The 22,726-nt window shown below is 28.9% G+C and overlaps 1 protein-coding gene across 1 annotated transcript in view; it reads right to left on the bottom strand.

The window, feature by feature from the left end:
* Nucleotides 1–1,167: 1,167 nt before the first annotated feature.
* LOC142330848 (uncharacterized) overlaps nt 1,168–22,726 on the bottom strand; it is a 224,095-nt gene continuing 202,536 nt past the window's right edge. The window contains exons 3-4 of the mRNA XM_075376314.1: nt 1,621–3,505; nt 1,168–1,203 (exon numbers count right to left, since the gene is read on the bottom strand). Of these exons, the coding sequence (XP_075232429.1) occupies nt 1,168–1,203; nt 1,621–3,505 (1,921 nt within the window). The remainder of the gene's footprint in view (nt 1,204–1,620; nt 3,506–22,726) is intronic.

The following is a 22,726-nucleotide window of genomic DNA, read 5'->3' as shown; positions in this document are numbered from 1 at the left end:
TTATTGGAAACATCAATAAGTAAAAGTTAATTAAATTTTCATTAGTTTATTATTTTTTCCCCGTTATCTTTTAATTAATTGGCAAATACATCTTCATTATATAGTACGGATAATTAAATAAATTTAAATTTTTTATAATCTTTTCCGATGCTTTGAAGACCTATTCCGAATACTATCGCTCGTAAGATAAATAAGCCATGTTTAAAGTAATACAAAACATTTTTACACAGCTATTTATGTGTAACTAATACTTAGCTGGGTAACTGATAAAGGATTCATTAGTCTTATTTGTTGTGCAAAATTAAAATACGGAATTTTTTGTTTAAATTATTTTTAAAAAAAATAATGAAATTGAATATTTTTTCGTTCACCGTTAAAAATAAATATATTTTTTGTTTTTTTCTGGGCGAAAAACACTTTGGTGTTCATCATCGCCCGAGTACGATATTTGTTCTAAAAAAAACTATACAATTAAAAATTAATTAAAAAACTAGAAACTCCGACACGCAAAAATAAATCTTCAAAGAAAAAAGACTGTTACGCATGTTAAAAGTAAAATCACAACACAAAGATAGATGTAAAAAATGTATTTAATTTAAGAAATTTTTTTAAATACTTGATTAATTCATTGCAACCTAAAATAAAAATAAGATATCAAAAAGTGAATTAATAATATACATTTAAAATAATAAGAAAACTTTGATGAGCGAAGTATTTTAAAATGCAAAAATATAACAATAAAATAATAAAACTAATAAAAAATTCATATTATGCATAAAAGTAATAAATATATGTTCATAAAAAATCAAATTAAAATAAAATAAAAACCATAAAAAATAAACAAGAATATTTTTTTTTCAGATTTTCTTTAAACTTCTATTTTCAGATTGCCAATTTTTTAAAGTCGATCCTAAAATTAATTTAGAAACTGTTCATTTGGAGCCGATTTTAAAAAGTTAAAATTTTAAAAAATTAATAATTTTTTTTTTTAATACTTTTAGTTGAAAATAATCAGTCAACGATATCAAAATCGTTTGGATCGGCATCCAAATTATATGGCAGTCAATTTATTGGATAACACTATCAGCGATTTTTCAAGATTAATGAGAAACAATATTCTTGATTTAATATTCTATTCAGTTACGAATATGTGTTTTTTTTTATAAATCAGCTAACGTAGCCTTCTTCAATTTCATTTCTTTTCTGTATTAATTTTTAAGTTACTAACAACTGGATTAGTAATATAAAAGCTTCTTAATGTTCATTCTAAATTTAACTTATTTACTTTTTGTTCAATTTTAATTCTGAACAGATTGTAAAGTTACTTTAATGTTATAATTAAATAAAAAAGGTGAAAATAAATTCGATCAATAACATATGCATTCTAGAGTTATCCTTAAAAAAATTAGTTAAATTTAATTTTAAAAATAAATAAGTAGTTCATAATTTATGGTTAATTTTTTTTGTACAAATTTATCTGGTTTGTTATTTTATTATAAAATCAGCAATAAAAATTTTCAATCTATTCATATGTTAATAACATTGTTATAACTAACAAAATGTATATTAATTAAATTTTAATTGATTAAAAAGAAACCTGTTGGTTTTTAAAAAACTGACCTTGACTTTTGGACGAACATCCTGCAATAGCGGTTCACATGTAGCATCCTCATCCCCGCTAAGTGTACTGCAGGTACTACAATCAGACGCTTTCCTTTCCGGAGTACGCAAAGCATAATCAGCATCTAGTGCACTAACACCAGAAGTCCAGGAACTACAATCGGAAGACGAATCGGCAGCTTGTCGTTCTTGATATTGTTGTCTAAACCTTTCTATTTCTTCTAACGTAATCGAAGACGAAGCGAATAACGGATCGTCAGAATGATCACTAACGACGACGGACGGTGTTCTCCAATATCTATAACCCGGATTCCCTCCATCATCATCATCGGTAAAAACACTGACACTCGATTCGCGTCTACCGTTAAAACTGTCGCTAGTCGAACCATCAAATTCTGAAAAATCACTAATTCTTCTAGAACCATCACTCCAACCGGATTCCGGAAACGGACCACTCGCACCGTACTCACTACCACTTTCTAACAATAACCATCTTTCTTTACAAAGCGTTACTTCGGATCTCGCTGTTAAAACACCACCGAGTTTTGTATAAGGTGAACCGGGTGTCGGCATCGAAACACTTCTATTTAAATTTGTATGCGTTTTCGATATCCTATTCGAATCGTCGTTATCATCGTTCGTAACGGATTCGGATTGAACTTCGTTCGAATCTACGATTCGTTGTTGTTCAATCGTATCGTTTACAACATTATTTCGTTTTTTTTCATCATCATCACTGTTATATAAAAAACCTAAAGCCGAATCGGAACTAACAGAACGTTTATTATTAAAAGATGCATCCTCCTCGCTGCTGGTTGGACTGTTAGGTGACGGAGCGACTGAACAGCCTTCATCCGATACGGTACTCGGGCTTTGACAAGAGGAACGACGTTTGCTTCGTCTCGGCGTAGGTAATGCGAGATACGTTCGATTTTGTGAAACAGATCTTACTTCTTTTTCTTCTTTCATGTTGTTACTATCGTCATCGTTCGATTTAACAATAACATTTTTTAAATCGCCTTCGCTAGCGTGCAACTTTTTTTTATTATACATTTGACTTCGTTCCATCTGTTGTGCTATTAACTGCGTATATTTCGCGACAAGTCGTTCGACACAAGGAAATTCGCGGCGTTCCAGGATCGGTGAGGTCACGACCCCGGTACGTCGTGTCCTGACCGGTCGCATGACATCCCCTTGTTTGTTTACACTCACGCATTTCACATCGGTTTCATTATTTATCGGATTTTCAATTAAATTATTATTACTATTAATAGAATTAATTCGATTCGAATTTTCGGGACCGTTATTTATAACAGCATCGCACAACGTATTCACGTTGTCTAACGATACATTACTACAATTAAAATGCACATTCCTCGTGTCAACACTGCGCGCGAACTCGTGTGTGCGTCGACCGGAACCTACCGTGGAGGCAGTCGGGGGACAACTACCAGCCAACGCGCTCTGTCGGTCTCCCTCCACACTTGTAACTCTACTATTACTACTACTATTATCGATACTACTACATCTACTCTCATTGTTAACTATATTAACTTTTCTAAAAATATCTATCGGATATTTTAAACTACCACCACCGTTATCTTTATGATCTAAACGGCTCTCTTTTTTATTACCTATCTCGTATTCTCTTGAAAAATACGCCGATTGAGATTTAAAGCTATCGACTAATACAGATCTACATGTATATTGTTTATATTCAATTTCCGATAACGAATACCGTCGTCCTGTCTTCATCCCGTTAGCGATATCTGATAATACGCTACTTCCCGATCGGTCATCTTTTTTATATAATTGATTTACAGATGACGTGGTTACAGACCAAGACGGCTCCACGCTGGCTGCCTCTTCCCACACTTCTGCTACACTGCAACATTAAATAACAAAATATAAACAATACATTATCATTTGTAAATAAATTTTCACAGTATAAAAAATATATTACATGTGTTTATTTAATTAGATTAATATTTTTTTATGATACGATGATTTTATTAGATTTTATTTTTTAATAATTCTTTTTATTTTTTATAATAAATTATTATTAAAAACAACCGCATTATTACCTTAACGTTTCCTAAAAAAAAAAACGTGTACCTAAAAACAGCTGTTTCTTTAAATTTTTAATTTATTTTCTTAATTTATTTATTTAATGATAAAGAGTATCTCTTTACCGACCTTTTAACTTATTTAAGAACATTCTGTTCTTAGAACTTTTAAATCAATTAGATCCTTTTAAGCACGAATAAGAATCGTAAATTTGAATATAGAAAAAAACCTAATAACAAAAAACGTTATTAAAAAGGAAAAAAACTGAGTTTGTCGACCTCTAAAGCAGAGTGACAGCATCTTTTATCTTCTCGCGGATAGATCTCGGTTTGAATATCGGCCAGGCTTGGCATTTTTTCATACGCGAAAAAAATAAAATGTGTAAAGTAAAAAAATAACAATATAACTGTAGTTGGTTGAAGTTTCTGCTACAAAAAAATGTAATTTTAATTTTAACGATGTGAGTTATTTATTTTTTTGATGACTTAAGATACTCTTTCAGTCAGCACTTTGTGAAATTTTTGGGTGTCCTGTTATTTGTTAAATTTTAATGGAATAATAAAACTTATTTTATTTGTAACAAAATCGGATAAATAGATTTAATATTTAAGTGTATTAATAAAATGTTAATCTAATCACTGTTATTAATAAACATACATACATCTCTTTTGAAAAAATTTAAAAAGAAAATTTGAGAATACAATCCTGGATGTCAAATCATAAATATTTTACGCTCCTATTCACTGATAATCAGTAAATAAAGAATTCTCAATCGTCTAAATCATTTGTTCTCAAATTGGGAGATAACGCTCTCTTGTGGACGTTGGAGGCGTTCAAAAGACGGTAGAAGCCCACTGAAAATTGGGGGCGTTCAAGCGGTTTAGGAAGGCGATGGCTGATTTAAAATAAAAGCAAAAATTATGTTTTCCTGATATTTCAAACTAAAATATAAAAGTGAAAAGTTTCAATTCAGAAATAGGATATGCCATGTTTAAAAACAACAATTGCAATTGCTGTTTTTAAGAGCGCATCTTATAAACAGCAGTATAATAATTATTTTTAACAGATGGTAAGTTTAAAGATTTTTGGGGCGCTAGAAAATGTTTATTCTCATTGTGAGCGGTGGACGAAAACGTTTAAGAATCAGTGGTCTAAATGTATGTTCACAAACGTGCTGTTCTATGCTATAAAAATAACATATCAATCATACAAAAAAACAGAATTATTTTCATTGTGTTACATAATACTTTTAGCTATGAAAATTATGCTTTCCTTGACATTTTTAATAAATTATTTTATTTTATAACAGATTTTCACATTAACTTATTTAAAATTAAATTACAGGATTTACTTTTATCAAAATTTTATTTCTGTCTTGCTGAATTTTTATATGCTATATAATATACTGGTATTTTGGCTTCCATATTGTAACGGCTACAAAAATAATTTATGGATAAATCGAAGACAAACGACTTTAAAATTGTTATTTATTTCTGTACTGATTTTACTTATTTATTATATTCATATATCTGCAGCGAGAGAGAGAGAGATACACACGCGCGCGCACACAGAGAAGAGAGAGAGTGTGTGAGAGCCCCAGAAGTAGTTGGAAAACTGGTTGGAGAAAACAAATTTATGTACCATGTGAATAAAATATTTATGTTTTAAATAAACTGGCATTTATGTAAATTTATACAATCGAAAGATTATTACATAATTATTTGTAATTTAAAACATGAATGAAGATTTTAATATTTGTTTAACGTATTAATTATATTTTTATTAGATTAAATATTAATATATTTATATATATATTTCAATTTAGCTTATAATTAAAATTTTATGAAACCCAAAGATATCTACGACGTTTATGGTAACAGAAATAATAATATTACCTGGCTAATGAAGGAAGGTACCCGAATTAAACCAGTTACGATATTTTAACTAAAATAATAGTAATTTAAAAAAATTAAAACGTGTCTGTTTAAAATTATATATTTCTTTTAAAGGACCTATTATTTATGTACAAGATTCATTCGTTTACACGCACAAAAACAGAAATTACAGTTTTGTTTTTTTTTTTGTTAATTTTGGCTAAGAGTAATTTCCTATTGTAGAACACTGAAAAAATAATTGTGTAAAATACATAAGTTAATAAATTTTGAAATTTGATTCTTATCTTTACACAGTAACGTCAAACATTTTACAATTATTTTGGTTGTAGTGGACCTTTATGAAAAATTATCTCTACCTTCTTGCATTAAATAAAAATAAATTTTTAAAAGTAGGTGTAGGTAACGAGTAGTTTCCTTTTTTTATTGGGTGAACAATCAGGATTATCATTAATTACCTTTCTTTCTTTTTCCTATTTAGCCCTCCGATAACTACCCGTTTAGATAATACTTCAGAGGATGAATGAGGATGATATTATGTATGAGTGTGTATATAAATGAAGTGTAGTCTTGTACATTCTCAGTTCGACCATACCTGAGATGTGTGGTTAATTGAAAACCTAACCACCAAAGAACACCGGTATCCACGATCTAGTATTCAAATCCGTGTAAAAATAACTGAATTTACTAGGACTTGAACGCTAGAACTCTCGACTTCCAAATCAGCTGATTTGGGAAGACGCGTTCACCACTAGACCAACCTGGTGGGTAATATAATATACTAGTATAATATTTTTTCTTGTTTTGTGGGTTCAAAATTAATTATATATTAGGTCCTAGTTAATGTAATATATAAATAATGTAATATATATATATATATATGTATATATTTTTTTTTTTTCTGGCCAATCAGTTTTCATTTTACAATCGGTACCTCATAAGGGATCACAAGTAAATTTGATTCATGATAATCTCGTGAACAGAGGTCCTCGACGAAACTCCTCATTAAAGCGAACAAATGAGTCAACACCTCATATATAGAAAGAGCACTTTTATAACTCTACGTTAAGTAAACTTCAATACTTAACATAACACTACAAATAAATCATAGTCTAAAAGAACAAAAATAAAAACAGTGCCATCCGTACCAATATATGAAAACAACACTATAGTAAAACAGATATTCGTCGGTAGTAGAAATAGCTGTAATTTTTAGACTATCAAAGTGACGTTCACTCTACAGAAACAGGATTCATCCTGTGTTCCGATTCCTAGGTTCCTATTTCCGGTCACTCCTGTAGTTATATCTCCCAGATCCAACACATGGAAAAGTTTTAGTCGCCTAATGTCATCGCTGTTTTCCAATAGATTTACTTGCCAGATAATTTACATGTTTGTACAGAGAGATAAATTTTTTTTAAAATAAAAGCACCTCATTTCAAATAAATTAGGAAAAAATATGCACGTAATTTTATATATATTCTGAAAAATTCTTAAACTATACATTAGATATTTTTCAATTGTACGCAATCCCACAAAAAAAAATCAAGATGGAAGGAAAAATTTATAACAAAAAAATTAATTAACAAAATATGAGTAAAAATAAAACTACTGAAATATATGAAAAAATTAATCAATATTGTATATATGTATACATAAGTAAAATAAAATGAAAATATATTTCTTACAAAATACAGATAAAAGACTGCTGAAATTAAAAAATTTGGAATTTTTGACAAATTTATCACCATAAATAAAGTACCATTAATACTGTATGCTGTTTTAAATCTCTGACACAATACAACAATAGAAAAATAATTGAGAAAAATATATCAAACCGTTACATAGCAGTGATTCGAGAGGACTACACTGAACATTGAAAAGACTATTTATTTTTTTTTACTTTTCTATACGAGGAAATTCGCATTGTAATAAAAAGTAGTAAAAAAGGTATACTTCATTAATTTTCTTCAATTTTTAAATTGAAATTTTACAAGATTGCTTACAAAACTTAAACTATTTTAAGATGTTCTTAATTTTTACCGTAAAAATGAAGTAGTACAGCAAGTGCAACAGTAAAGCTATTAAGTACAGTCTCTTTAGAATAGATAATAAACCTACTGATTGAAGAAATGTAAAAATTTAAATAAGGTTAATTATTTATAATAACGTTTAAAAATTATAAAAGCTGATATTTTATTTTATTTATTTTTTTTTTTTTTTTGTTACTGATTTTAAAATTAAAGCATTGATGAGAAAATTCTAGTTTCTAGCTAAGCATAAATAAATGTAAATCAATTTAAACTATATTAATTTTATATTCTTAACCTTAATTGTATTACAACAATAATAATTAACTATAATTAAAAGTAAAATATACGTGAATCCTAAATGAATTTGTGTAGTTCAATTATTACAAATTATGGATCTTTAATTTTTAACAACAAATTACTGAAAAAAATGTAATTCAGAAAATAGAAAAACTTTTTAAATCTTATTTATTTTTATTTCTGTATATTAATAAACAAATAATCGATGTATTGATATTTTTTTCTCCTAATGTGTACCTTGCAATCTGTTCAAATAATAAACAATAAGTGATCCCCTTCCAAGGCCCAATGAGATTAAAATGATATGCATGACAAGTAATTGAAGTGTAACTGTGTACAGAATCTGGATTACCATTCTTGAGACGTTAAGATTAATTGAACTCCGACCACCGTACTTCACCGGAATCCATTGCCTATATTCAAATTCGTATAAAAATTCGTTTATTAGGATTTGAACTTCAGAAATTTCGAGTTCGAAAATTCGCGACGACGAGTTAACCACTAAACAGGCTGGTGGTCATCTTTATATATATATATATATATATATATATATATATATATATATAGAAGAAAGTTTGTATGTCCGTTTTCTTTAAACAGATCTACAGTTTTATTCAGATTGTGATGAAATTTTGCACACTAACAGTTCAAAACGAGAGAAAAAATTTTTATCTATATTTCATTTTGAAAATATAAGATGTGGACACCACATGACTTTCTTGTACGATTGTTAAACTACGTATAAACATTTTTTTTTTTAATGAAAAGTACATAAAGTTTTATTTCATTAATAACTTCTAAATTTTTTTAAATTGTTACTGAATTCTAATTTATCGTAAAAAATTGCTGAAATATTAGTTTTTATTAACATCAAATATTTATACAATTATTAATTCAACAATCTTACCATCAAAAATTTTACAATCTTAGGAAAGAGTAAAAGTCCCTTTATACTCGTATTACTAATCATTATTATTCGTATCTTCGTGAGTTGCTGATTAACAAAAGTTTCAGATTTCTTTTTTGTCGTATAAATAATTGTCGTTAATAATAATTAAACTATTCGATTTAGTTAACTCCTTTATACTGGTTATAAATGTTAATTTCGACCCACGGTGTAAAATATTCAGTTTTATTATTGAATTATTTGGTGAATAATCAAATATGAAGAGAAAGAAAATAGTAAGGACAAGGAAACAAAAAAAGATTAAAGAGAGGTTGATAAATATAAAGAATTAGTGAATACATTGCTAAGATTATGAATTGCAGTTTGTTTTCTCGGAATAGGAATGGTTCTCCAGTGAACTAGAAGTAGGTTTTTTCTCCTGTTTAGCCTCTGGGAATTACCGTTCAGGTATTACTTCAGAGGATGAATGAGGATGATATGTATGAGTGTAAATGAAGTCTAATCTTGTACAGTCTCAGGTCGACTTTTCCTGAGATGTGTGGTTAATTGAAATCCAACCATCAAAGAATACCGTTATCCACGATCTAGTATTCAAATCCGTTTAAAAAAAAAGGACTTGAACGCTGGAACTCTCGACTTCCAAATAAGCTGATTTGGGAAGACATGTTCACCACTAGATCAACTCGGTGGCTTACTAGAAGTAAATTGGGATTCCATTATTACACTGTCATTATCGCTTGAATTTCCCAATAGATTGTTTGCTAAATCATCTTTAATTAATTTTCTACATGCTACCCTCCTCGAATCTCGATTCGACGACGGTATTGGACTACATTTTCTAGATGTTATTTGATAACCTCCACAATAAGATAGCCCTTCGTCGGTCATATCAGCTGATGGTAACTGATCCATAGTAAGTAAAAAAAAAGAAAAAGTAAACAACCACTCCTTAGCAATGGAGCAAAAGACCTCAAAGTATCTGAAATACTGTTTCTGGCTTACTTTCTTGCTTTTAAATTCAAATAATCGTTTACACACTAGTCCAGCACAAATATGTAGTTTATGGCTTCAAAAACTATTGTTAATAAAAGAAAGAAAGGTTTGTCAAAATAGCCTAGGCAACCCAATAGGTTACCCAAACCAGAAGGTATTCCAAAAAAAAATTAATTAAATGTTGCAAACCAAAAACTAACTTTTAGAAACATAAAACTTAGCAGAACACAATAAACACAAAAATAGAACTATATACAAACAAAATAAATTAAAAAAAAAAAAATTATATGGAACTAATTATCTAAATTAATATGGCGTCCTAACCATGTGTAGTATGATTTGTGAAAAGTGTAAATCTTTTATTTCGATTAAACATTTCTACTTCTTTTTTTATAGAAAAAACTTATTTTTTATAAGTTACATTTTAATAACTACGCGTGCGAGGCCGCGGATAGGAGCTAGTAGAATAATAATAATAATTTTATAAAATAAATTAATCGTTAAGATTTTCTTTCATTCTATTATTAGTATGATGAACTGAACTACGAGGTTAATAGTTCATAATGAAAACCACTACAAATCTTTTTCTACATTAATTTGTGGAAAGAGATTTCTAGTGGTCAGTATACTAATAAAACAAAATATACTAATAAAAAAAAAAACAGTTAAAATATCACAGTTATTACATAGTAGTTTAAATTGGTTTACAAGATTGTAAAGATGAATTAATTAATGTTTTAATTATTTTTATTGTCTAATTATCTACACCAACTTAAAATTAAACATATTTCTTTTTAAATATTAAATTTCTACAAATATTCTTAATATTGGTTAAAATTTAATATGGATAATGCATTAATTAGATATTTTACACTTTTTCAAAGAAAAGAATTGTTGGTAATAACCCGTAACTCAAGATCTAGGCAACTAATTGGCTTTCTATAATGGTTTCTCATAACATAAAAAAACCGACTAGCCTTTTATTTTGATAAATTTGTAACGTAAATATTCTTAAAATAGAAGCTCTAACATAAAAAAAAAAGATAAAAATATCCTTCAAAACTTAAGTTTTGAAACGTTTAGTTTCCAGCCTTGTGTTTGTGTATTTAAGATTTATTAAAATAGATTTACCAAAGTAAGTCCAAAAATTTCGTTTAGAATTTTTCTTTTAATTCTAAATTACGTTTAAAAATTGCAGCTTTGTTAATTATTAAATCGTTAATTCAAAAAAGAAAACTGTTGTTTTTTTACTTAATATTGCGGTATGTTTTTATATTTTTGAAATGTCATTTTAATGACTTTAAATCATCGGAGTATTTTTTTATTTTTATTTTAGACGTATAATCTCATTTTAGGAACATAAAAAAAAATATTTATAAATATATATGTTATTTGCCATTAACGTAATGGAAAAGTATTCCTGAATAACGTTCTCGTTCTTAGGAATAACAAGCTTCTAACACTGGAAATATATATGTAAAAGGTGACACAAAAAACCGGGAACTTTTGAAATCCGTAGTGGCAGCCGTGAACAGTTGGCAGCACTGCTTTATGCAAAGACAACCTTGCCACTCAGTCATCATGAAGCAGTGGAACGGTTTACATCGTGCTTTCGTCATAAAAATGTTTTACAAAACCAACGATAGTTTGGAAGGTGCAGACAGGAAATTCAAAAGTTCCCGTTTTTTGTGCCACTCTGTCTTTCTCTCTCTCTCTCGCTCTCTCTCTCTCTCTAGATATATACATATATATATATATATATATATATATATATCCATATGTAGATATATGGATATATATCTATATGTAGATTTCCGGTAACTTATCAATGATGCTCTGTAAATTACATTTATTGTGTTTTTTTTACAAACGTTTCAAAGAAAAGTACATAGCACGGTATGATTGGGGGGTGAAGTTGAATTGTCTATGCATTTTGAGATATGAAAAAGCCATTCAATTAAAATAAAATATAATTTCCTTATTTATATATATATATATATATATATATATAAACATACCTAGGTATAAAAATTTGTGACGTGATAATCTCCAAAATTAATACAACAATTTAGTTGAAATTTAGATATGTTCTGGTGGTTATTTGAAGTTGTGAATACGAAAATATGATGAGGACTAGTTGAAAAAAAGTTCCTGAGTTACGCTCAATTTAAGGTCAACAACAGATAACACAATCACAATTTGAGTTATTTTTTCGATCGCATGGTGAGGTTGCGGGGTGAAAATTAATTTCCTTTATGTTTTGAAGTATGGGGATTACGAAAATAACACTCATATATAAAATTTTGAGACTCAAAAATATCAAAAACAATATTGATGTATAAAGATTTGTGGCTCGAAATTCTTCAAAACTAAATCAATTTCACTGAAATTTAGTAATGCCGTAGTAGCGTATCTGAAGTTATGTATGTGAAAATTTGATTAAAAATTGATTGAGTGGTTCATCAGTTACGCTCAATTAAAGAAGATAAAAAATTTAACCTTAATTTTAGGTTATGTTGCTTTGGTATACTTTTTCATACGCGGTTATGCAGCGAATCAAACTGGTAAACGAGTTTAAACGTGATGCTTGTGTGTAAAGTCTATTCATTATTTTAATTATTTCATCAAATTACTTTTGTAATAATTTAATTTTCGTAACAAAAAAATATATTTTAATTTTTTTAACCTTCGGGACCACCGTTATTGCTTATAGGATGAAATAAATGAATTTTTTTGTAGCATATGAAATGCCACGCCTGTGGGATTAGAACCTGAAACCTTCGGATGAAAGGCCGAGACACTACCACTCGAGCCACGGAGACACGGAAGCTCCGAATTCTTTTTCTAAAAAAAAAAAAAAAAAAGTTGTCTTATTTAATTTTTGTTTTGTATATTGTCTACGCAATAAAATTTAAAAAAATCGAATGTACGTATTTATTCATGTATTTAATCGAACGTGTGTAAGGCATTGTACTATAAAAATCAGTGCGTTTCTGATTGCGAAATAGTAAAGGGTTCGATAACGAAAATTCGGTCTTGTGCTGAACCACGCAAAAAAATTTTTTTTAAACTTAATTCTTTTTGTTTTCTGTGCTACTGATAAATAAAACATATTAACCAATAAAAACTGATTGAAATATCCTCCGATCACATATATTGTCTGAAGTATTCTCAATAATCTTTAACATCATATCTTCTGACATTTACTTTTCAACTTGTACTAATACTAGATATTTCATTATTTGTCACATAAATAAAATTTTTGTCGTTTCTGCCAATTTTCTCGACATACAAAAACTGCTTAACAGACTGAATTGAAATTTCGCACACATCTATTACCATTACGAAATCTTTCACCGTTTCAAGATGGTGGCCGTTTTAGTGGTTTGCGTTAACAACCGGATTAAGATCCTTTTTTTGTTTTTATTTTTTTTAACCTCCGGGACCACCATTAGGTATTGCTTAAGTGGATAAGATGAATGATATTTTTTTTTGTAGCATGTGAAAATCCCATTCCTGACCGGGATTCGAACCTGGGACTTCCGGATGAAAGGCCGAGACCCTACCACTTGCGCCATGGAGGCCGGCAGGATTATGATCCTTGTCGATATTCACTTTTATTATGGCCAAACCGTTGGGCAAATCATATTCAGATAGCACTTAAAGTATTTGAAATTAAAATTTCTAAAAAAAATTTCGTTTTTATTTATCAACAGTTTTTTGGGCTACTGAAAAAGGTATCTTTAAACGTGCGACGGTATACGGCGTAAATTCGTAATTTGCCCTTTACATTCAAGTACCTCTAGTTTTCATTCAAAATTGCTTTATCGATGATAATAAATGAGTCATGAGGGCAAAAACCTTCAAATCGTTAGTCTCCATTTGGAGAGTCAATGCTTTTCGCAACGGGCTTGCTCCAGAATCTCCTGTAAGAACAATAACTAAATATTACACTCTAGAGAGAAAAGCTGTAAATGCTGTATAGAAGCCAATTCTTTAGATTATGTTGTTAACAAACTGTTCCACAAATACTCAAAAACAAGTAAAAAATTTTAAATAAAAAAAATTATTTCAAAAACCGAGAAACGACATACTGTCACCTTCTCGCAGTTTTTGTCAGGTAACGCTAAGAATCGTGCAAAGTACTTTTTTATCCGTAGGAAGGACAGGTAACCAGCTATAACTATTGAGAGGGGAGCCGACTATTCTGAGATCCGAATACTTCAGAAAGTTTCGAGTACTGTGTTGACCAAACGGTTGCTTTGAAGAAATTATAATACACTGATAGTTTTTATAAATTCAACTGGCTTTTTTTTATTATCTATGAATATTATTCTCGCAATAATAAGGACAATGAACGCAGTGCGGGTCCAGGGGACGGAGCCCCCTGGCTAGACTGGAAGGGTGAATGAGCCCGACCGGCTAATATAGCATAAAAACAATAAAGATGCAGAAAAAAGAGAAATTAATAGCGTAGTTTAGTATACATTTTAATGTTTATGTAAAAATTACGAATATTTTGTAATTCAAATGGCAAAAATTTCAAATAACGGATTATTGAGTCGGAATTAATTTTTTAATAAAAATATGAAAAAAAAATGAAATGAATACCATATTCTATTAAATTACGCCAAAACGTTTACAGTAAAATATTTTTATTGCACTTCATATTTAAAAAAAAAAAGTAAATTTAAAAAATTCACTATCAAACTTTTTAATTTATTAGTATTTATACAATGACGTCACTGCATATTTACCGTGGAATTTAATTACACTGTAACAAGTTTAAAACACTTAAACCGTTTTTTTTCTCTCTAAAACCGATACCAAACTGGTTTGATTATACGTCATTTTTCTTTTAGTTTTTATTAAAGTATACTTTACTTACATATTCGTAAATATAAAAAATAAACCCGTACCAGGTCAGAGTACTATTTAGAAATGAAAACGAGAGTCTGTTTAAAAATATAACTATTTTCACATCATAAAAAAATATTATTTTTAACTTACTATATAACAATAGTAATCAAAATTAATTTTGTAAAAGCTATTGCACTTTCAATGGTTAATAATAAATTTTATCAATATAACAGCCATATACACAGTAGGTAGGAAAGCAATTCTTTAATAGAATTTTATTTCTTTATCCAAATTTTTAATTCTTCTATTTGTCCTATAAATATTTTAAAAATGAGACTAGAAAGATTTTTTTTATATAATATAAATCAGGTAATACAATTATTTGAAGACTAGTCGGTCAGTGCGAGTTTCGCTCACTGTTTCCATCTACCCAGGGAGCTCCGGCCCCTGGACTCCCGCTATGATTTTATTCTCATGGTTGAAAATAATAACGATAAAATTTCAAGCGAAGTCATTTGAAAGACGCTGTTTTAGGCTTTTATATTGTTAGAAAATTTTTGGATTTAGGATGGTTTCTATTCAACATTGCATTTAGCACTTTCCGTGGTTCTTAAACTGGAGATAAACTGGAGATGAATCTTTCCTAACCCACAAAATATTGCCGTTTTGTTTCCCTTTTCGTTTGTGAAAGTATGAAAAATCTTCTGTTTTGCCCAATGTGTTTATGATCGGTGTATTTAACCTATACATTTTTAGCTAAAGCTACTTCTATCCTTATGTCACCAAGGTAAAATGACGTCAGTATGAAATTGAGAGGAATTTAACTACAACTTGCATTGTAAATTTATTGTACATCAAGTCTGGGCGTAGCGTTCTAACAGAGAATCACACACGTCAGCTGTTTCGGAAGATCGAGATACTGTCATTCTTTTGGAAGACTTTGAATAATAAGAAAACTATTCTTTCTTGAAATCATATTTTTTAACTTTTGACAATCCAGTATCAACAGCCAGAATAAACGACCAAAATCCATAAAAGTTTGCTAAATTTGCTAATTTAAAGTTAATTACAATAATAATAATAATAATCACATAATAATATTTAGATTTAAACTCAGAGATCTTTTTCTGTTATCATGGTAACAGAAATATAATGAAACAAAAAGGTTGGTCCAATTTAGGCATATGTGGTTTTCAGTGGGTCTTTACGTTTTGATACCTAAAGAATCCCAAAAATATCAAAAAACCGGATGAAAATTTTCCGGGTGTTCGTAGGTATGTTTGTGTTAGGTGTTGCACCTTAAAGGTCATCTTATATCTCCAGAACTAGTCAACCGATTTTGACCAAACTTGGGCAGATTACTTCTACAATTATATGATACATTGATGCTATTACATTTTCAACTTAAAAGACCAAGGTGGTGAGGCTGTAGAGCAAGATCACCCTCAGTATGTTAAGATTTCGTCTAATAAGGTCTTATTTTTCTTAGACACATTTTTTAACAAATAAAAAATAATATTTCCAATTTTCTTTTGCAAAATCACACCACCATCCTAAAAAATTCTCTAAATAAACTAGTGGCTAAGTGGGTATAGTGTGTCATTATTACTCCATCTCACCACAAGGAGCGCTAGTGGTAGCATGGACGATAGCTGCTGTAGTCGTCTTTTATGTTGTAACGTCACGGGTAAGCGATAGATTTAAATAATGAATAATATTTAAAGTGTAAAAACTCTGATGTGGACAACACATGACTTCCTTGTCCGCCTATTAAATTACATACAAACATTTTTTTTTTTTAAATGAAAAGTACATAAAATTTTATTTCATTAAAAACTTCTGATATTTTTTTATTTTTTTTTGTTATTGTTGAATTATTATTCATCGTAATTTTTTTTTACAATAAGAGGTTAATAATTACTGATAAATCGATATATTTAAATTAAAAAAAAAAAGAATTATAAAAAAGGAGATAAAGTCTAATTCCAACCGATGTGCCATCCCCTAAGACCCAAATATTTCATTAATTAAAATTCTATTTAACTAACTCTGTAATCAATGAAATTATGTACCACTTATGATATATCGTTGAAAAGTTTTCAATGAGAACTTATTACTGCAGTTAAGAGAAAGTCCAAATTTTTTTTTTTGGATTTTGAGCTTTTTTGGACTTTTTTCTTTCAGTCGATTGCAATCAAAATGGGAGGTGCACAACTAGATGTTACAACAGTCCTAAATAAAAAATTTCTTCATCCTACGGCTAATCGTTTTTGAGTTGTGCGGTGCGAGATAGATATGTACAGATGTCACGCCGAAATTAGTCAAAATGGATTCGGGAATGGTCAAAATGGATATTTCCGTTGAAATCTGGAAACCCAAATTTTTCGCGATCACAGTACTTCCTTTACTTCGCACAAGGAAGTAAAAAGGTAATTTAGTGACCTTTAGTACCACCACACCCGCGCGAATGAAGTACCATATGCGCGTGTCCTTAAGTTAGAATCATTGAACAAAAAAAAATTATTATATTTAAATAAAATGATAAGTATTTTAAATTAAGTTGTGTGTGTATGTGTATGTGAACCGTGTATCAGAAAAAAGCCGCGTGGCAGCAAAGGGCTACAACTGTTTTGTCAGTTTTTTTTTATTTTATTAATGAATATCCCATTAAGAGTATAGTGATAATTCAAATCGGAGATAATGTCCAAGCCTGTAAGGTATAAAACTACAAAGTTTTATCAGAATTTGTCCAATAGTTTTGCGTGATGCGCGCGCAGGGACGAATCTAGTTATTTTATTATATGTATAGTATTTTTTTAAATTTATAAAGTTTAGATAAACAAGAAATTAAAAATTATTTTGACTTTTTAAATAAGTGAAAGTTTTTATGATAAGTAAATATACATAAAATTGAGATATTTTATTTATTTAGTAAATTCATTTTAAATTATTTCCTTTTTAACTAAAATAAATATTACAACATTGAATCGTGCACTACGACAAAGTGTAAAACAGAAAAATAAATAAAACAATAGTAAAAATAACAAAATAAACAGATGCTAGCACTACTACAAAAGAAATAATCGTGATTGTATTATAGTATATGCATTGTTTTATACTGTTTGAAAACTAATTGTATTTCACTTACTATAAATTCTAAGTACTGAAGATTACTATTAACATGGTTAGTGGTATTGTAAAGAATATAGCATATTACATTCATGTTTTAATACCTGTTATTAGTGTATATGTCTATAAAAACAAAAAGTAACGAATTAATTATAAATTTTTAAATACGGATTTTATGATTTTAAAATAAGGTCTATTTATTGTTTAAATTGATAGGTACATTGCATATGATTTATAAAGTATTAAAAAAAAAAAAAAATTATTTTACTGTAATTAAAAAAACTCCAACTCCAAAAAGTTGGTTATTAAAAAGACCTGAGCTTTTGTTTTCCAACGCCCTCACTATTTCGCAGTCAGAACGAACGGACTTTTTGGAGTAAAACGCACTACGTACGACCGATTAACGAGTAGATCCTACACACAATTAATAAGTTTCAACGCACTCACCTCTGTGACTCGCTGCATAAGCGCGTGTGGAAAATACACAGTCAGTATAACCTCAGATTTTTTCGACTTTAAATTGAGCGTAACTCAGAAACGACTCAACCAATATTCATCAAATCTTCATATGCACAACTTCAGATACACTAGTACAGTATCTATTAATCTCAATGAAATTTATCTAGTAGTTTTGGAGATTTTCGAGCCACAAAACTATATAAATAGTTTATAAATTGTCTATATATATATATATACAGAATGTCCCGCATAAAACGTAACCCATCAATCTCACTCATCCATGAAATTTCAAAAGTCAAACTTACTCCCCTACTCGTTACTGAAATGGACTCGCCCAACATAGAACATCGCGGCGACGCAGTAGAACACTACCGATAGCAACAACAATGCAATCATAACGTTCAGTGTATTGCTAGAGACCGATTACTCTCCTCGACAAATAAATCGATAAGACGTTTGTCTGCTGAAATTAATTTGTCTAAATTAACTGTTCATCGGGCGATCAAACAATTACAATTAAGACCTTATCGCATTCAAACGGTTCATCGACTTCTTGAGCCCGACAAAGAAAAACGGCTACAATATTGTCAACGGTTCCGTCGATTTCTGTGTGAGGGAATTAATGTTATGGATTCGTTATTTTTCACAGATGAAGCACGGTTTCATTTGGATGGCTACGTAAACAGCCAAAAGAATAGAATTTTGAGTGCTGAAAATCCCCACGTTTATCACGAAAAAAAATTACATCCGCAGAAGTTGGGCGTGTGGTGCGCGATATCGCGGAAGAAAATAATCGGTTCTATTTTTTTCGAGTACACCATTAATGCAGAACGATATCAGGATATTTTATTTCAGTTCATTGCACTCTTGGAAGAGAAAGACAGACACTGCTGGCTACAACATGACGGTGCGACATCGCACTACACAGGTTCAACTTCTGATTTCGTCGAGGAATTCTTTGGTAATCGTGTTATCGGTCGAGGCTTGTGGCCACCAAGATCTCCAGATTTGAATTTCGGCGGATTTTTTTCTATGGGGTTACCTCAAAGAAAAAGCCTACAGCAACAAACCACGAACGCTTGAACAACTGAAAGTCAATATTGAACAAGCTGTATTAAATATCTAGCCACAAACTTTGAAAAAAGTTGCAAGAAACGCTGTAAAAAGAATTGAAGCTTGTATTCAAGAAGATGGCGGCCACTTCCAACATTTACTCTAAATGTAAGGTAATGGATGGTAATAATAAAAATTACATTTACATTTACACATGCCTTTTTATTATTTCAATACCTACCAATATAAGGTTGGGTTGCGTTTTATATGGGACACTCTGTATATGAGATAAGGAAATAGTATTTGTGTACTCATACCTCAAAACGTAAACAAGATTCAACTTCACTCCACTCTACACCACTATTCGACCAATAATAACACCACCTTTTCTTCGAATAGTCGGTAAACAACTGAAATATTAATACTTTAACAAAATATTTCCCATCTGAACATAACATGAAGTAGTCTATTTACATACATCCATACGTAAATAGACCACTCCAAGAACTAAATTTTATAGATAATTTCAACAAGTCTATGTTTACATGATGTAATCTAGTTCATAAATTTTAGATGAAAATCGTATAATAAATCATTTAAAGAAATTAAATAATTATTATTAGTAGACAGATCATTTAAGAAATTAGGAGAAAAGAAAAAAGGGACGAAGGAAAAAATAGGGTCGATGTTAAAACTCACTTTTTAGATTTTAATTTTTTATTTTGTCAATAAACCATTCTTTCTGATTTTTATTTTACCGGCGAATGTAGATAGATAAGCAACATTAAAGGAGAAAGTATGGTAATCATGTCAGAAATGGGTATGAGTATTTTGCCAAGCTTTACATTTTAGGGTCCAGTTAAACAAAAAAAAAAAAAAAAAAATTTATGTGTGTGCTTACGTATGTACGTTAATGTACTGTACTGCTTTTGGCCTTATATCACAGAACTGACCAAACCGATTTTCTTCAGAGGTATGTTACAGAAAAATGTATTAAAGAAAATTTATTATCTCAATGGATATGAAAATAATACAAAATAATTAAAAAAAAGTGAACACCCATCTCTTAAAATTGAAATAAATATGCATTTTATTCTTTTGATCTATTTTCCTTCAGTTAAAATATTTTTCAAAAGTTTTTTGAAAGTTTATACCATATATAATTTTCTTAAATATATATATATATATATAGAGAGAGAGAGAGAGCTATCAAAAAAAAGTGTCTATATTTAAAAAATAATTGTCGACCCTGAACCTAAAATGAGGAAAACCTTTTGAAAATTTTCTTTCCTTTATTTTAGACTATTGAAGTGGGTGTTAGATTTAAAGAAAGCTTTACTTAAGCAGATTTATTAACCTATATATAAATAATTTTAGAAAAATATTTCTTAAAATTTTATTCACCATCTCTCTTCAAAAATAAATATTCTGTTTTTTTTTAATCCCTTGTACGAAGTAAAAGAAATATTGTGATCGCGAAAAATTTCGGTTTCCAGATTTCAACAGAAATATCCATTTCGACTAGTTTAGGCGTGACATCTGTACGTACGTATGTATATCGCATAACTCAAAAACGATTAGCCGAAGGATGTTGAAATTTTGGATTTAGAACAGTTATAACTTCTAGTTGTGCACCTTTCCTTTTGATTGGAATCGACTGGATCAAAAGTGTCCAAAAAAGCCCAAAATCTAAAAAAAAAATTGGATTTCGGACTTTTGCTTAACGCTAGCAATAAGTTATCACTAAGAGCTTTTCAACGATATATATCATAGCGGTACTTTTTTCATTGGTTCCAGAGCTACAGCCAAATAAAATTTTAATTAATGAGATATTTGGATCTTAGGGGAAGGAACATCGGTTAGAATCAGATTTCATCTCCTATTTAAGATTTTTTTTAATTTAAATATATTGCTTTATTAATAATTATTAACATCTGATTATAAAAAAAATTACGATAAATAATAATTCAATAATAACTAAAAAAAAAATATGAAAAAAATATCGTAAATTATTAATGAAATAAATTTTTATGTACTTTTCATTTTAAAAATGTCTATTTGTAATTTAATAGGCGTCCAAGAAAGTCATGTGATATCCACATCAGATTTTTATTGATAACTTTTATTAATAATTAATTATGTAAGAATATTTTTTTTTTTTGTTGTAAGTGTAAATTGATATATTTTATATTTAATATTATGTCTTATATAAAACATTAAACAATTTGTTATAAAAACAAATGTTCTAACCGTGTAAGTACATTTTTGTTATTGTTTTATAAAAAAAGATGAAATTATTTTATTATAAAAATAAAATTAAGACCCTTAATGTTTGAACTGTAAAAATGATTTTGGCCGACCGGTAAACATCTTGCAATGCAGAAGCTGTGCAATGTAATGACTTGATCGATGTAGCTGGAAAAGTGTTGCCAGCTTTTTTTTTCATTTTAAGTGTGTCTGTGCGTGTTTCTTTAATTTTTTACTTTATGTTATTTATTTTTATTAATAATGATGAGGATTTAAAATCGAAATACTCTTTAATTACTGAATATTACCTTATTGAAACAGCTTTAATATATATATATATATATATATATAGGAAACCCTTTATGTATATTCATACATAAAGTTGTATTTTCGTACCGAAAGTGTAAGAGTACCTCAAAACGTAAAGAAATTTTATTTTTTCCCCCGCCAATCCCACCATACCGCCGAAAGCAACACCGTACGTTTTTTTTTCTCGAAAAGACGGTAAAAAAATACTTTGAAGGTTCTTTTAATTAATGAAAAATTAAATACGGTGAAAATTAAATCGTATAAAATAAGAAAATTTACTTAAACTAACAGTACAATCTGTGTAGTTTCATAAATCATTAATTCATTATAAATTAGCCTAATTACTGAAGAATAACTTATTAACTACATTTTCTACGGTTCGTAGAAATTATAATGATTTATATTTTAGTGCTGATATATCTTTTTACAAACTGTCATTACTCTGATGGTATATTTATTAAGAAAGGACTGTTAAATAATTAGAAAAACTAATTCCATTGATTATTGCAAACTACTGCAATAAAAAACTAATTGTTTTTTCAATAGAATTAAACCTGATCAGAATTAATTCTCAACCGTGTGTCATCATGCCAATATACTGTTTAAAGAAATCTAACTGTAAATAAAGCAATTTCCAGATACAAATAAAATGAAAGAAACTATCCTTACTAGAAAAATAATAATAAAAAGAATAATAAATCTATCTTTATATTTATTTTAAATAGTTTCTATGAAATCAAATCCAACATTTAAATCGAATAAAGAATAATTATATATCAAAGAAATAAATAACAGTAAAAGATCTTAAAGAATAATTATATATCATTATTTTTTACTTCTATTTTGTTACAGGGCATTTT

The sequence above is a fragment of the Lycorma delicatula genome, chromosome 10 (assembly GCF_047948215.1).
Source record: "Lycorma delicatula isolate Av1 chromosome 10, ASM4794821v1, whole genome shotgun sequence".
Classification (NCBI taxonomy): Eukaryota; Metazoa; Arthropoda; class Insecta; order Hemiptera; family Fulgoridae; genus Lycorma; species Lycorma delicatula.
The sequence above is the reverse complement of the archived record's forward strand: the minus strand, read 5'-3'. Positions and strand labels throughout refer to the sequence as shown.